General features: G+C 34.0%; 1 protein-coding gene and 1 pseudogene across 1 annotated transcript; one reads left to right on the top strand and one right to left on the bottom strand.

Annotated features, from left to right (window-relative positions):
• The first annotated feature begins 3,213 nt into the window (after positions 1 to 3,213).
• Positions 3,214 to 6,390, top strand: LOC132316079 (uncharacterized). The gene is made up of 3 exons (XM_059814588.1): positions 3,214 to 3,359; positions 5,754 to 5,901; positions 6,003 to 6,390. The coding sequence occupies exons 1-3, from the start codon at positions 3,305 to 3,307 to the stop codon at positions 6,079 to 6,081; spliced, it is 282 nt and encodes a 93-aa protein (XP_059670571.1). The 5' UTR covers positions 3,214 to 3,304; the 3' UTR covers positions 6,082 to 6,390.
• Positions 6,391 to 7,658: 1,268 nt separating this feature from the next.
• Positions 7,659 to 17,628, bottom strand: LOC132267448 (T-complex protein 1 subunit zeta 1-like; annotated as a pseudogene).
• Positions 17,629 to 18,011: the final 383 nt, after the last annotated feature.

Here is an 18,011-nt window from a genome sequence, read left to right as displayed (position 1 = left end):
CTGATCTCTTACTCTCCATAGAGTAAGAAAATTTTTCCACACTTTTTATAGTGCTCATTAGATTTAATCTAAGGTCATATTCTAAACCCACCTATAGTTTTCCTTTTAATACAAAAATCACTATCACTATTTCTAGTTTCTAAATTTAATATTTACCAATATAATTAATTATAGCAATAAAGATAAGTACTAAAAAAATAAAAATAAAATCTCTTCACCTCTTGAAATCACATCTCACCATTAATTGAAAATTTTTTTTTTCTATAAAAAAAAATTTATAAGTATTAGAAAATTACATTCATGACTTGATACTAAAGTTGACATTGTCTGTTTAAGTGTAAAACGAAATTAAAAATTATACTATTGACAAACAAAACAATGAAACATTGACTAAAAAATAATAAAAAATTAAAAATTAAATCTACTTGATCAACTTAATGTAATATGTGATTTGCACTGCACTTCACTCATAAAAAAATTTATAGATTACAATTTTAATTATATAAAAATTAGAAATTCAATATATTTTTCTTTAACTCTTTGTCACAAATTATAACTAGATGTAAACACATTCCAATTACTCATTTGTTATAATAAATCGCACAATATGTTTTTTTATAGTTCTACTATAATAACAAAAATTTATTGACGTAACGAGGAGATTCACAACAAAACATGCTATTATTCTATAAAATTTCAGATTTCTTTTGTATATTAGTTATTTTTCTTAATATTTTTTTTAATACTACTATTATTATACTATCATTATTTTTATTTTTTTAGTACATACCTTTTATTATTATAATTAATTGTATTGGCAAATATTAAATTTGAAAATTAGAAATAATAATAGTGGTTTTATATTAAAAAAAAACCATATACGTGGATTTGGAATGTGACCATTAGATTACTAATGGTCACTGCCGAAAGTACATAAAATTTTCTTACTCCCAAGAAATCAATACTCTCTCTCTCTCTATATATATTTACTTATCTGTTTGAAAAATGATAGTTTAACTTGACAATAAACCAATTGTTCTTCTAAATTTTATCCCAGGTATTAAATGTACTAATTTTAGACAAAACAACTATTTCATCCTGATCTTCTTCATTCCTTTTTCATTATATTTTAATTAAATTTAAGAGAAGTACGGACAAAAAATAATAATACAAAAACTTGATTAGAGCTACACAGAAGCTCAAACATCAAAAAGTAAATATATTTGTATATAATACCCATCTCTCTCTCCCTCTTTCTCTCTCTCTCTGTATATATTTATTTATTTATTTTCACAAAATCCATATTCTTGAAATTTTATTATCAAAATAGTGAGGGCTTTGAAAATCAACAAGAAGATTTAAATACATTTCAAATTAATTCTTAAAAATCACATGGATGTATTTATTCAAAAAAAAAATCACATGGATGAAAAAAAATTAAATTAAACTTAAAAGCACACAATACCAAAAGAAAAATAAAAGAAAAAATTATCACCACCATTTATATAGATGAAATTGAATGGCTCATGAAATTTTTGATAGTTCTAATACATTTTTTATACTAACAAGATCAATTATTTTAAATAATTTCATCATTTTCTTCACTTGTAAGATCTTCTATTATTACATACAAAAGAGAAGATAAATAATATAAAGTAGAGAATGAACGTGTTAGTTGGGGGGAAAGGGAGACCAATATATCTTTACTTAACTAAAAGGGTAGTTGTGGCATTTGGTAAAAATAATTATTTATTTATAAAATTAGGGATGGAAGCTAAGCATGGAGTACTGTCGCTGACGTTTTGGGAGCGAATTCGCCCCAAATTCGCAAATTCAGTTTTTTGAGTTCGCGAACTCAATTTTTGACATGGACGGCCGTTTCAGATTTGTTTTTTTTTTTTTTTTTTTTGTAAAGAAAAAGAGAGAAGATTAAGATTGAAGAGATGTGTGTGTGTGTGTGTGTGTGTGTGTGTGTGTGTGTTCGCAGATCTGAAGATGAAATAAAAAAGCACTAGCTATAGTCACTTCTATCTCCAAAGATGAAGCCTAATCTTCCGACGAGATCTCCTTCAATGGACAATGAATGTTTCGTGATGCTGTTGTAGGTTGTGATTTTGCCCATCGAGATAACTTCTTTGGCATACAGAGCTCCGCCGCTTGTAACTTGGCTGCTGATCTTGATGATGCAAATGCAAAAAGAATAGGGTTTTACTTAATAGAATATGGGCTGTCTTTTAAAATGGTAATGGGCTATTTTTTCCCAAAGTAATGAAACTGTTATGGTGTTGGGCTGGGATGGATGGGTGGGTCTGGGCCATTTATAAGTTATAGATTGATGGGTGGGTCTGACCTTTTACGTGGGCATTTTATAAGTTCTAACATCTCTTGATTTAAAAAATATATATATTTTTTATATATATATATAACGTAAAATATATCATATACATGATGGGGACTTTATTAAATAATATCCAACAAAATTCTTACATAATTTATCTTCTTTTAAACTTTTATATATTTTTATGAAGAAGTTAGACAAAAGAAGCTAAAAAAAAAATCCTACATTTTAGCCAGAAAAAAGTTACAATGGCGTAAAATAAATAAAATGGATTGTATACATACACAAGTAGTGGATGAAGAGGTGTATTAATATTTTAACATAAGTAAAAAGTAAACTTCCAAGGATGAATGAGCAGAAAAAAGTAAAAAAATAATAGTAATAAATAAAATTTTAAAAACAAAAACAAAGTACATTTTTTTTTAAATAAAAAAATGTATAATATATGATAATATCTAACCTTTATCTTTTTTATTTTATTTTTAATTTTTTATTAAAGCATGTGTATCAGTCTCATAACATACTTACTATTAGTTCGAAAGCGAGATCTTAAATATTTACCTTATGGATCCCAACTATAACCAATAACATAACCTTATCAATAGTGTTGTTTGTGTGCAATATATATAAATTTTGAATTGAATTCATTCAGTTGATTTTTTTGTAATTTTTTCTTTGAAACTTTGACCAAATAATCATAAGCATATTTAGTAAAGTATATTTGTCACAAATTTTTTAACAGATAAAATATAAAAATATATTTATTAAAAAAAATGTTATAAGTTTGAAAATTAAAATGACTAATTAAAAAAGTTATTTTTGAGTTAAATTTTTAATTTTTTTAGTCAATCCACGTTGCACAAGTGGGTTGGACTGCCAAGCCTTAACTACATTCCGAGCTTGGCGTGTACACAGTGAAGGAGTGGATCATTTTCTATCGAAGGAAGGGTTTGGGGGTTTGAGGAGATGGGATTTGTGCAGGAAGCTAGAGAAAATCACGTCAAGAAGAAAGTCGAAGAAGGTAATTGTTATTCTTTAATCTCCTCACTCAAACCCTAATTATGCCCCCATCACCATCATCACCATCATCATCATCATCATCGTTATCTTTATATATATATATATGTATATGTATTCATGTGTGTGGGGGTGTTCATAAAGCTATCATTTTTTATTTACTCACTTTAATTACCAAGATTCAAATGTTTATTTCTCATTTGCTGCAATCAAATTACTCCCAGACGACAAGCTAAGCTAGTATCAGAGGTTTAGTTCAAAAAACCATTTCAAATGCTTAATCTTCTAGTGTATCTCAGTATCCATCGGTGAACATCAATTTTTGTACAAGAACTAGACACACACTGGTATACCTACTTCAGGAAATGGCAAATTGACTAATGAATTTGTTTTTATTTGGGCTAAATCGCCTCACATTTTGTGTATAAGCTAGATATATAAAATTCTGATAATATTTTACAATGTTCTTAGGCAAAGGGTTTGAGATGATTTCAAATACTGTTTGCTGGACTGAGGTAGGAGTCACTTAATCATTCATCAAACTTCGAGTGTGAAAAATGCATTACAAGGTAGGTAGTATAGGACATTTGGGAAGGAGCAAAGGGTTTGGGGAGAAGTTGTGGCTTAAACCTATCTTTATATTATATAGAAAAATGTAGAAAATCCCGTCAAGGAGAAAGTCGAAGAAGATAAATATTATTGTCTCATTCCCTCGGTCAAACCATAATTATGCCCACATCATCGTCATCTATGGATAGACACACTCTCATATATATATATGTATGTATGTATGTATGTATATATTTATAAAGCTATGTTTTCTAATTTACTTCCCACTTCAATTTTAAGATTCAAATGTTTATATCTTTTCAAACATTCCAGACGGTCTCATTTGCTTCTATAAAATGACTCCCAGATACTTATAAAAGAAAAAAAAAACAAAAAGTGACACCCAGACGACAAGCTGTTTTATAGGTTTAATGCTAGGGTCTGCAGCACAAAAACCATTTCATTTACTTAATCTTTCAGTATATCTTAGTGTCCAATGTTGTAGGTGAAATGATTTTTTTGTATAAGAATCAGTATATACACCTTCATTGTGGTTTAAGGGTGACTACAGATATCAAAAGGACTAGTCCCCTTCCCAAAGGGGCGAGGGGATCCTCCCACAACCAAAAATAGTATGTACGTACGTACGTATATATTACCAATTCAAGAAAATATGTTTTTATTTGTGCACATTTTCATCATTTTGTGTCTATAAAGTACAAATATGACAGGGAACTAGGTATGTTCATAATTCAGATAATATTTCAATTGTTCTTATGAAAAGGGGTTGAGATGATTTCAAATATTATTTGGTGGACTGAGGTAGGAGTTTTTCTGGCAAATATAAGGCTCACTTAATCATTCATCAAACAGAGAGTATGTAAAATGTATTACAAGGTAGATGGTAGCGGACATTTGGGGCGGAGCAAAGAGTTTTGGAGAAGTCAGGGCTGTAAAATAGGGTGCATCCAATAAAACATGTCATTTCTTAGAAGAATGGGTTTGTGATGGGAATGGTAGGGCGAAGTTTTTGAGTAATTTGAGAAATCATGCCTTTTGGTAACTTCTACGATTTTCACCATTTTCTGGTATGAATAGTTATTCTAGGTTCTGTCACAGTGTTGATTTATGTTGAATATTCATCCAATTGAGAGCAGAGAGAATATGGTTACTTTGCAAGTTAGGCCTTTTTTTTTAATTATTTTTTATTTTTATTTTTTTATTTATGGTTTTGATCATTCTAAGCATTTTTTTTTTAACTTGAGAAGTGATTTTCAATTTATATCGATATAAGAACCTGTCTGTTAAGCTCTCTTTCTTTGTACAGTCTGACAGGCAAAAATATCTTCATAAGTGGTCGTATGATGTTGACTGTTGAGGAAGTTGGAAATTGGTGGTTATTATGTCAATCAAACTCCAACTTGGCGGATCACATCATCTACCTTATTGTCCATCTCCCATCTTTGTTTATGTTGTGGTTTCCGTTTGGTCCTTGGTGCAGTTCATGGTGTACATACATGGTTATTCTTGTTTTTTCCTGGTTATATAGGGCTTGGGGATCAATAAGTTAGTTTATAAAACTACATTCATACATATATTGATGGCCCTGTATTCTTTTGGCTCTCTTTTATGATTCTGTTGAGAATGGATGTTCATTGCTCACCCTATATTATCTCCTATCCAAATTTGCTTCAAAATAGAATCTACTTGTATTTTGGATGTCTTATATGTCTTTGTTTTGATGAAAGTTGTTTACTTCTATCAGTAAAGGCAAATAAAGGTGAATTTTGTATTTTTTTTAATGTCTTTTAGATACATGCAATACTATATTCATTTATCAAAATTGCAGCTTTACGTAGCAAGATGAAGCAGAAGGCACTAAAAGAGTGCGATCAGTACACTGCAAAATATGCTGAATGTTCTGCAGGAAGGACACTTTCGGTGGTTTGGAAATGTCGCGGACAAGCTAAAGAATTAAATAAGTGTCTTCATCAGTAGTAAGTTTGATGTTAAAATGCTATGGGATACCTCCCGTTTTCATTTTTTTCCCCTTTATGTATTGGCTACTGATATTTTGACATTGTCTTTTTCTTTGCAGTACCAACGACTCTGTCTTGGAGGAGATGAAGAAAGAATACACGCTTCAACAGGAAGGAAAGGGGCCTGTAAGAGTTTGAGACTTCCGAGTCCATTTTCTTTAATTATATTCTCTATTGATCAGGAGTACCCAAAGCAAGTGTTTCTGTTAATGCATGTGGGAACAACTCTAGTGCGGACCATATCATAGCTGGTTTTGAACTTTACAATTTGTCGGTTGTATTTTTTTATTTTCTATGAAATTATCAGCAGCAGCAACTATGAAGTGGGTAGGGGATGAGCATTTGAGAAAAAGAGATGTTGAATTTCTCTGAAATTATTAGGACTTTTGGACTGTTTATATTAAGTAGCTATCAAGAAATTTTCTGTTGTCTTTGGTTATTGTCAAATTCTGTTCGTGAGTTTGCTCTAATTGGAAGTACAAATTGCATTTTGAGGCCTCTGGGACTGTTCTGTCAGCATATAGTTTAGTATTATAAATCTGAAATAAATATACTCCAGACGTTTCTCGGATTCACTTTCCAGTGGATTGACTGGATTCCCACCGCCCTGCTCAAATTCCTAACGCCATTTTCGTTCAAATGCAGAGCTTATTCATCTTGAACTTGCCATTCTCAGATGGGCTCTTGACCTAGAGTTTGCTCTTCTAAGCAGGCCCCATGGTAAAACTTGTGAAGGCTTTGTTATAGGTCATCTGTAATACCCAGATAACGCGGCATGTTTCTTGTTTTTGTATCGAGTTTGTGAGCCAGGGAGGCTTGAGGCTTTGTGGCATTATTAGAGTTCTTGCGAGGCAAAGAGCCCTAACATCTCTTGTATCATACTGAAAAGGGGATGCTATATTACAGGATTTGTGAGAGAACTCTTTAACCTCTCTTGCATTATACTGAAAAAAGACATACCAGTACTTTGGTTCATCGCTATTTTCAGTGGCAAGTGTGATTACTGTTTCTTGATAAATGCAAATGACTGCTATTCCAATTTTTTAGATTCAAGCTTTTACTCGAAGAACAATGGTTACCCTTCCCTAATTAACACATCTATATTCAATAGATTAGGCTCTACTCTGCAACTCCAATGGTATTGCAAATGTAGAGACTGGGAAGTGGGAGCTGTTTCAACGCATTCATACTTGCATTCACATACGAAAGCAAACTAGGACGCCTGTTTCCACAAATCACCGGATCGTACTGCATACATTCAACCAAGAAAATTTACAAAAATGCGTAGGAAGAAGCTTGCTTTGTCTTAATTGCATGATACAAGTTACACCATTAATGGTTCTTCCTTTAAAAAATTTAAATAATAATAATAATAATAAATGAATCCCTCAATCTCAACTGGAAACCAAGCTCGTCTGTACTGAAGCTGTTGGAAACATATGTTGACAATTCATAATACCACCACCACCACCACCACCATCACCACCACCACCACCTGCTGTAATCAATTTGGCTTCCACATGTTACAGGCCTGCAAATAGCAGGATAGCTGCTTAGACACAAATCCAGGAAACGAAAGGCCAACAGAAAATTTATTGACTTGCTGGTTTGATGGAGAGTCCAGAAAAGTTCAGTGTCAATAATTGTTGAGAGCAAAACATGATACTAAAATGGCAGTAATGGTATTGGTAAGGCATTAATTTTTTTTTTGAAAAAAAAAAAAAAAAAAAAAAAAAAAACACGTATAAAGCATAAAGTTAATTTGAAAGTGGTATCAATCTTCGGGAGATTATGGAGTAATCTCAATTTTTCTGTGACAAACTGATTTCTACATACCCTGAGTTAATGATTTGCCGTTTCACAGAGTAGTTGTCAAAAATACCCTCCATATGAGGACTGATGGTTGGTTCAACATTGTGGTGGTTTACCCCCACAATATTCCCTCTGCCGTGCTCTCCCTACACAAACATCCAGATTGTAAAACAATACTCCAAATATTCTATTCTTTGCCTTGTAAAAAAATAAAGACAACGTTTTGAATGCCATAAAAAAGATTACCGTAAGAGCAAGGATCACATCTTGAGTGTCAAGACCAGAATTTTCAGCAAGTGTCTTAGTGTTACTAGTGTTACAAGGGAAACTTGTCCCACATCGGATCCGGATGAGAAGTGACATGAGTATAAATGGGTGGGTATGCAGCATTATCCAACAGTTCGAGCTTTTGCGTAAATGGGCAAGCGCCCACCCGTTACAGTTGGTATCAGAGCCAAACCCAGTCCTTGATCTGGTGCCACGCCAAGCGCCCAGCCCGAAAGGCGTCCGGGTGTGTCACCCTGGGTAGGTAGGGTGGCCCAACCGCAACGAGGGCGTTGCGAGTTTGGGTGGGGGAGAATGTTACAAGGGGAAACTTGTCCCATATCGGATCCGGATGAGAAGTGACATGGGTATAAATGGGTAGGTATGCAGTACTACCCAACAGTTCACCCTTTTGGGTAAATGGGCAAGCGCCCACCCGTTACACCACAAGAAGGGCATCAGCAAAAGCTTGAACACCAAGTTGGGCATGCTGTTTCCGAGTTATTAGACACCAAAAAGTATATCTGAATCAGTACAAGTGCCAAGGATATCTATATTGCCGGCGAAAAATTGAGATACGGGAAATTATTACCCCTTGAACAGTTTTCTTTACTTCATTGATTAAGTGTTGGCTGGCAAACGCCCCTGCACCCTGAACATAAATAGCAGAATATGTGATGCAGCAAAACCATGCAATGAACTGGCCAAGATAAAATACCGAATATAAACGTTCAAAGCTGCAGAATATAAAGATTCTGAACCTAAACTACATCCATATTCCTATCAAGTTAGAGTCGATAAGGATAAAAAGTATGAGCATAAATCTTTGACAAGAATAACACACATAATTCTTCTAGAACAATTAGTTAAGCAGTGCAGCTTTACCAGTCTCAGCTAGTTTAAAGAAAACAACTAATTCGGTGATGCTGAGACCCTTGCCCAACTTTCACTTTCCCAAATATCCCCCCATTTACACTTCATCAAGTTTCCTCTGATGTATGCCGAACCAACAGGACTTATTAACTAGGGGCTGGGGGTATATAATTACTTCTAACGTTTGTATTAACCTCTATCTACTCTTCTCCTCCTCATAAAATCCGTCTCCTAACGAAAACAAAAACATGAAAAAAAGGGGGAAGAGGGGGAAAGAAAAAGGATTCTTGCAAAGGTAAATGTCACACAACTTGGGCACCTCCCACAAATTTAGTGTAATCTTCTTATCCTAGTTCATTACCAAAATTAAGTGTACTGTACAATGCATGATACTAAGAACACACAAAAGGTGCTTCAAACAATGTCTTTGTAATAGGATTAATTTTTCTGATGCTGATATTTCTTTATATACAATATATTCATGTCAACACCATCTAAGCAATAGATGATGTCGTTTAAACATATCACAGAGTCTAGCAAGAGACTGCAAAAGCATCAATAATTACAAGGCAATATGAAGAAATATATCATGATTGTGCACGTTAGAGAACAAAAAATCTAACAGAACAGCTTATTAATAGAACTGATTCATCTTCAATAGTATTTTTGACTGCTCTCAAACCATCACGGATAGCATCTTTTATCTGGGCAATCGTATGGTCATTAGGTCCTGCAAGGTTAAATATGGAAATTACCAACAACAAAAAAAAAAAAAAAGACTACTACTAAATTTACCATAGGCAACTTTTAAAAATGATCAGTGAAGCCAAAAATAGATTTCAAGTACCTTTTGTTAAAATTGTGGAAGAGTAAGGATTCTTTACATTTTCCACAAAAGTATACTTCTCCTCTCCGAGCACATCCTCATAGACAAGTCCAGCCCAACCAAGACAATCAGGAGTTAAGTCATCAACAGAATTAACTGCTTCCCCACCACAAGCCAATACCAATCTTTCCATATTTCTCCTCTTTGCTCTTCGCAGGGCGATTATCTGAAAAATAACTCATTTAGCAAGTTGCAAACAGCAGACAAAGCAACACAGGTGTAAACATTACTAATTATTCTAACAAATTGACAAAATTTAATGTAGACATGGTACAAGCAGTCATTGTGAATCACCTTGCACTCATGTACCACCAAAAAAAAAAAAACAGTGGAATTGGATGTGGAATTGGATGAGCCCGTATTGAGGGGTGATGTCAGCGGAAACATAAAATGAAAACAACATAAACTGACATAGTACAAAACTTCATGATAACATATGGTTTAACTGAGGTTATAGCCTTTAAATGGTTGGACAAAGACTTTGTTGAGTTGAGTTGGGTTTGAGTGGGACCCTACGCAGGATAATATGTGAAGAAGTATCCCTGCCTTTCTCTTTGCAGATTTTGCATTTTTCTTCCTATGAGGAGGTTCCTCCCTCAAGTCATTTTTCTCTTTTTAATACAAGTTTTTCAACTGAAAATGTGAAGATTACTTTTTAATTTGGTTGACATCTAGACCATATGGACATCTAGTTCACAAAAGCAAACCTCCTCCATTGCATTTAAATATAAAAGAATGTGAATGTGTATGATGAAATTCATCCCCTTTACTCTTGTATTAAATAAGAATCTAATGGAAACACATTGTGATAATATATCCAAGATCATAAATATTTAAACATGCTACCATAGAAAAAGCAAAAACACTGGATATCATAAAAAGAATGTTTACAATGAACACAGTTTCAACAAGTAGTAAGCAACCACAATGAATGACACCACATTTTAATTTTCAATTAATTAATTTGGAAATTCATATATGGCCAGGGGTTGACTTCACAAACCCTATGATAAATTATTTCTCTAATAAGTAACTCTTCTCACAAGCAAAGCAATGACACAAAATAATTCTTGTAGAGTAGGAAGGACTTACCCCTGCCCTAGCAAGAAGGTCCAGTGACGGAGGATCAATTCCTCTTTGATTAATAACAACAAAGTTGTTATCATTACCTGAGCAGACCTGCGCACAACCGCAACATAAATCAAGTCCGAAGATGCTGCAAAACATAGTAACACGTATGCATAATGATGCCTGCACCTTATTCTTTAGTTCAATAATTTTTTTCACTCTCTCACCGACCGAGAGCCTTTCTGCAGCAACCATAGCTCCTCTCTGCTCTGCATTTGAGTAGAAAAAGCCTGCATTTATTTTGCTGAGAGGGAAATGTAAGTTCCATGTTATCCACCTAGTTTATCCAGCATCAAGTTTGGTTTATGTGTGATGCCAAGTTTCTAACTTCCTTATCAACATCAATTCTAACCTTCCAAAATATTCATCCACAAAAATCTAAGAAGTAGCAATAGTAAAAATCTTATTTGTTTATTGAGGAGAACTAGTCCCTCTTTTAGAAGGAAAAAAAAGAGTATATATATAAAAAACAAAGAAAGAGAGATTTATAAATGGAGGCCGAGACAATCCCCAGATATAATCAAGCCAACAAGGAAGCCAAATATCTTTAAGTTGTCATGCAATTGATGGTGTTGAGATTAAAGAATGTCATGTTGAAAGCACTGTGACCTATTTAAACTTATCATTCCACCTTGTTGTGAGTAGAGAGAGATAACACAGTGGATACAAAATGTGTATTTCATTCATATCAAACCCTAGTACAGTGGCTTATATAGAGTACGGGACTCAGCTAATTACGCAATGACCATATCAACTATATGTAATTACATAATGACCCAAAATATTCTAACACTCCCCCTTAAGCTGGAGAGTATATATCAAATAATCCCAACTTGGAACAAATAGTCCTTAACCGATTATGACCCAATGCTTTGGTAAACATATCAGTTAACTGATCTTCAGACTTCACAAATGGAGTAGAGATGCTCCCACTTAATATTTTTCCTCGAATGAAGTGACAATCAACTTCAATATGTTTGGTTCTCTCATGAAACACAGTATTTGATGCAATGTGAACAACTGCTTGATTATTACAGAACAATGGAGTAGGAGTTTCAACTGTCAACCTAAGTTCTTTTAGAAAATGTTGTATCCAAGTCAACTCACTAGTTGTATGGGCCATTGCCCTGTACTCAGCTTCAGCACTAGATCGAGCTACCATCGTTTGCTTTTTACTTTTCCATGTAACAAGATTTCCTCCTACAAATGTACAGTAGCTTGTAGTAGATCGCCTGTCTGATGGAGAACCAGCCCAGTCAGCATCTGAAAAACCTTCCACTCTGAGATGACCATTTGATTTATATAGTAACTCAAAACCTGGAGCTTGCTTGAGATATCGGATAATCCGAAGAACAATAACCCAATGTGTCATTCTAGGAGCTCCCATGAACTGACTTACAACACTAACTGCATATGAAATATCAGGTCGAGTGATAGTGAGATAAATTAATTTCCCAACAAGGCGACGAAATCTGCTCGGGTTATTAAATAGATCACCCTCATCAGACACAAGTTTTGTATTTGAATCTATACGAGCATCAACTGGACGACCACCCAACATACCTGTTTCTTCTAACAAGTCCAACACATATTTGCGTTGAGATAAACTTATACCTTTCTTGGATCTAGCAACTTCAATACCCAAGTCTACCCAAGTCTTTAGTATGGAATCGATTTTGCAGAAACAACTTCAACTTAGCAATGCCTTCAGAATCATCACCCGTGATCACAATATCATCTATATACACTACAAGAAAAATGAAGCCAGCTTTAGTGCGCTGGTGAAATACCGAATGATCAGTCTGGCATCTGTTAAGACCAAATTCTAATGCCGCCTTAGAGAATTTTCCAAACCAAGCCCGTGGAGATTGTTTCAATCCATATAGGGCCTTTTTAAGGTGACAAACAATGTGACGATACTCCCCCTGAGCAACAAACCCAGGTGGTTGCTCCATTTAAACTTCTTCAACTAAGTCACCATGCAAGAAGGCATTCTTGACATCTAATTGAAACAAAGGCCAGTGACAATTGGCAGCAATGGAAATAAGTACCCGAATAGAAGAAATCTTAGTAATAGGAGAAAAGGTCTCATCGTAGTCTATACCATAAGTCTGAGTGTACCCTTTTTCCACCAGACGAGCCTTCAACTGCTCAATAGACCCATCGTGAAGGTATTTAACAGTATAGACCCACTTATAACCAACCGTGTTGGAGCCCGGAGGTACGGGAACAAGATCCTAAGTCCGATTACGGTGCAGGGCATCCATTTCATCTACCATGGCGTTATGCCATTCCGAATTAGAAAGAGCATCCCGCAAAGTCTTGGGAACAAACGTAGCAGACATTTTGGATAAAAAACAAGATAAAGAGGAGGAAATATTATGGTAGGAGACAAAGTTAGAAATGGGATGTGCAGTAACACACGACCGAATACCTTTACGGAGAGCAATGGGTAAATCATCAGGTAAAGGTGTCGGATCCGAAGACTCACCTTAAATCTTAAAAAAAAAAACCCACAAAATAATACCTTAAATGAGAAAATATTAGGATCCTGCTCGTGGTTCAATAACTAGGTTATATTGTGCGATTAAGAGCTTACATGGTTTTTTTTTTTTCGATAAGTAAGAGTTTACATGGTTCTCAATTTTTTTAGAATAAAAAGGGGAAGAAAAGAGAAATTCAGGAAACATGCAAAAAAACATAAATTTAAGAATTTTCCTTTTCTAGCAACAATATGTTCATCAATATATACCTTTTCTCATACTCCAATGATACATTGCAAGTCAAGATATAACAATTCTCTGCTCTCCGCTTCATGTCCGGATGTCTTGAACCATGATCAAGTACAAGACCCTCAACCTACAAAACAATACAAGTGAACCATGAAAAGCCAAGGGACACAAAATGAAGATTCTTTTTATATTTCAGGTGCAATATTACGCTATATAGCTCTGTCATTTTCCGGTCTAACATGTTTCGAACTACTTAAGCTTTTTCAGGATATAGATTGTAAAAATTAAAGGAACCAAGTCAACTGACCTTGCTGGTCCACATTGAAAATAAGAAAAGGCAATATTGGACAAAGCTTGATGACAAGAGTAAATCATATTGCATTATACTTTTGACATATTCCAATGATGTACAACCCATGAACCTTTGATACCTAGAAAAGATATACTTTTGAAAGAAAGAAAAATGTAAATTAACACTAACAAATGTTGACCTACCAATCGGGTGTCTACATCAAACTTGTGGCGCATGTGCATAATCTCAACCATAAACAGATCAATAGGTTCATCAGTCTTGCGAATGCAGAGTACCTGTCACAATTAAGCCGTCAATAGCTACGCACCAAGAAGAGGTAAGGGTAGCTACGCATCGTGGATCAAATACACAAGTAAACTTAATGTGGTAGCTACACAAAATTTCAATAACTGAGCGAGTAAAGATCGGCTTAAGTGCTTTGATACTCTAAATGAATTTCATCTATAATACGAACTTCGATGTATATTAACAGCATTAGTTGCACTCACCGCATTTACAACTATGTCAGTCAATTGCTCAGCAAGTGCGTCATACAACTACACAAGAAAAAGTAATTCTGGAATCATATACCATAGAATAGAATCTCCAAGATGTTAAACAAGAGAACAAAATAAAAAGAAATAAAGAATCCTTTGTTCTTAATGTTGTTCTTGCTACCATCTTCAATATATCTATATAAGGTTCACCACCCATCACTACAGGAGTCTTAAATTTTTCAATGAATTGCAGCGTTGCTCTTTTGGCAATTTCAAAACCATCAACTAAAACACGTGGATGCATCCCTGAAAAAGGCTTTCAAGAGCAAAGATTATAATGAGCAAGCAAGGGAAGAAGGGGGAAAAAGGAAAAAGACTAACGCACTTAGCATCACTCCACAGAAGTAGGCTTCCAAATGCCCGCAATCCCAAAAGTAGTAATATTCATGGACATGTTTGTGTACCCATAATTTTAGGATGGATACCAAAAGGAAAGGAAAACGCTACTCACCCCAGATTGGAGAGAGAAAAAGAAGAAAAGAAAAGCTAAATCATATTAATTCAGTCCAATATTGTCAATGAAAAAAGAAAAAAACAAATAATTCAAGAGAACAAATTCTAATACCAGGAAGTGTAGCTTGAAATTAAATTTGTATATAACAAGGGATCCATTTACACCTAGGCTAGAATGAGTTAAACCCACAATCAGTAACTCCATATAGGCTTTATCTTTTGATAGTCCAACTTTTTGGATTAATGTCATTCCATTCATCATACATTTCAAAAAAGAAAAAAAATGTCATTACGTTCATCATGCAATACCAAAAATAAATTACTTGAAGATTTGAACTTGTCAAATAAACATTATGGTTTAAATTAGAGTTTTACTCTAATTTAAAATTAAAAGATATGGGTCCATCGATTAAAACACTTACTTATGTCCGATTAATTGGATATTTGGTACACATGACAAACAGAAAAGCCTCATAATACAACAGTAAGATCGAGAAAAAACAAACTCTATTGAAAGTTATTGAAGGGTGCAATAATAACTATTCTCAACAGGTGTAAAAAACTACTCACACTCCAGGTGTATGAACCCTATTCAAGTGTTATACGCATCCACAGACGCACATGTATATATGTCAAAGAAAGACGAGAAAATTCTGCAAACAAAAGTAATCTTACGAGAAATACAAACCTTCACCAATATAACGTTCCGATTGTTTCATAAGCTCGCCAATAAAGATCACAGTTGAAGTTGTACCATCACCCCTTATATCATCTTGGGCAACAGCAGTCCTTGCAATCATAATTGCAGTTGGATTTTTAATTTGCTGCAATCATCAAGAGAATAAGCTTTATTATAGTTACAAATAAAAATAAATAAATAACTGCAGCAGTAGCAATTTAGAAGATCCATCAAGAGAGAGAATAGATTGGTATTATGTGTGTTTGATGAAGTTTTTATGTTTTATTTTGCCTCCTCTTCCTCCGATTTTTTTTTTTTTTTTTTCTTCCTCTTATCAGTTATCACCAAAAAAAAAACATTTACCACCTCATCTCATATGTTAAAATTTGTCTAAAATTTATTTATGACATGACAAAAATCTTTTGGCTACATAAGTGTGATGGTGAAGCTTCCAAATTAGCTTCCAAAAGAAGCTTTGAAATTTTTTGGCAATAAGAATTATTCTTGGGCAGCAAGTGCCATTTGGCTTTCAAAGGAAGCTTTGTAATATACTTGGACACCAAGTATTTTTTTGGTTATAAATAGCCTTGCACTCATTCGATGAAAAGCATCCGAGAGGCATTCAAGTGTAAGACAATATTCGGATCAAGAAAATATATTGGTTTTGTGCGTGTGAGAAATCTTTTTGTGTGTGCAATCTTCAAGTGACACTTGAAGCTTGTATTTGGGTGAGTTTTTCTCTTTGTGTAAACCATATACTATTTGGGTATGTCTTGAGTGTTGAGTGAGTCTTCTTTGTTAGTGAGTGAGTGGTGTGAAAAGAGAGATTATTGTGAGGAAAAATCAACACATTCTTCAGTTTGTAATCTTCATCTTTATGGTGATACGAATCATCATCGCCCGTGGACGTAACCGTATTTGTGAGGGTGAACCACGTATAAATTATTGTCTCGTTGTGTGTGTGCCTATTTTTTTTTTTTTTTTGTCATTAATTTTCTCTTTGTTCTCTTAAACTCCTATTCGATCCTTATTTCATAACAAACTAGTATTAGAGCCAGGTTCGTGTACTGTGTACAAATACTGTTCAAAAATACGATACTATTCACCGATAAACATTTTGGGAAGTTTTTTGAAATGTCGACCAGATACGAGATTGAAAATTTTGATGGTAAGATTAGTTTCCGTTTTTGGCTCTCAACAAGCTCATAAACTCCTATTTGATTCTTATTTCATAACATTATATTCAACCTAAAGCACTGACTATTACCTAAACAATACCCAATAATTAGATAAAATTACAGGACAATGAATTGCTTTTCTTAGCACATCATATCCCAAGAGCACCTTTCGATTTCCATCAACTTGTCGAAGTACAGGATTATTACCAAAAAATTACCTATATGTTTTTGATGCAGCAGACAAGTATTGTGGCCTTTTCATTTCCAAAACAAGGGACCTACTGATTCTTGCTGACTCAAACCCAACTGCTTGGTTTGATTAGTACTCATTTCATACCCAATCCAAAACCCAATTACATTATATGGCATTCAACTGGAAGCGCGAATGGATTCAAATGTCACATAAAAAGTAATACGAGCTAAAATGGAAAAATGAGCTTCAGAAATGCATTGTATCTAAAATCAATAGCATTACAAATATTCAAATATTAACAGTTAAATCAACAAGCTACTAAAGTACAGAGTTTATAGAACTAACCATATCTTTCAATAGTGTATTACCATCTTTGGTAAGTTTGATGTCACCAGCTCCACCAACAAGCCAAAAAAATAAAAATAAATAAAAAAAATTTGAAGAAAATTTAGATACACAGGTATAATAAAATTGAATGTGAAGAAGAAAAATAGGAGAACTCACATCTTGATGGTTCCTTTGGGACCAAGATTGGTCTTGAGAACGTCTTGCAAACCCTTAGCGGCATTGATGTTCATGTGAAGAGCAGATGATTTGTTGAGTACTTCAGCATTCGGATTCAGAACACGAATTGACATTACAGACACAACACATTTTATATAGCCAATATTCATACAACATATTACATTGTATTTCAACGATATAACAGTATTAAATCTAGAATTTAACACATTTATATATAGTTGTTACAGTACTGATTTCATTAAAGTTATCGCGTTCACGATGTAAATTACTTATTACGTGACAGGCACAAGACGAGACAAGAGACGATAAATTATACTCCGTACTAAAATTTGATTGAAAGACTGTTTCAAGAACGCAAGCATGGCAAAGTTCATCGAAATTTCATGAAAATATTGAGAACGTACACCAAACATGGAGTAAACAAAAATAAGCAACATGTTGACATTTTTTCAGCAGCTTAATTGCATTCCTCGGCTAGGCTACTGAACCATGTGGC

This window comes from Cornus florida, unplaced genomic scaffold (genome assembly GCF_030987335.1).
Source record: "Cornus florida cultivar Cherokee Brave unplaced genomic scaffold, ASM3098733v1 CherokeeBrave_3.0.0_Hap2_Chr07, whole genome shotgun sequence".
NCBI lineage: Eukaryota > Viridiplantae > Streptophyta > Magnoliopsida > Cornales > Cornaceae > Cornus > Cornus florida.
This window is presented reverse-complemented; position numbering and strand designations above follow the sequence as displayed.

Excerpts from the sequence above, each read along its gene's own strand:
- LOC132316079 (XM_059814588.1), top strand. The coding sequence starts at position 3,305 with ATGGGATTTGTGCAGGAAGCTAGAGAAAATCACGTCAAGAAGAAAGTC. Across the intron at positions 3,360-5,753 it reads CAAGAAGAAAGTCGAAGAAG|CTTTACGTAGCAAGATGAAG; the intron begins GTAATTGTTATT and ends TCAAAATTGCAG. Across the intron at positions 5,902-6,002 it reads AATAAGTGTCTTCATCAGTA|TACCAACGACTCTGTCTTGG; the intron begins GTAAGTTTGATG and ends TTTTCTTTGCAG.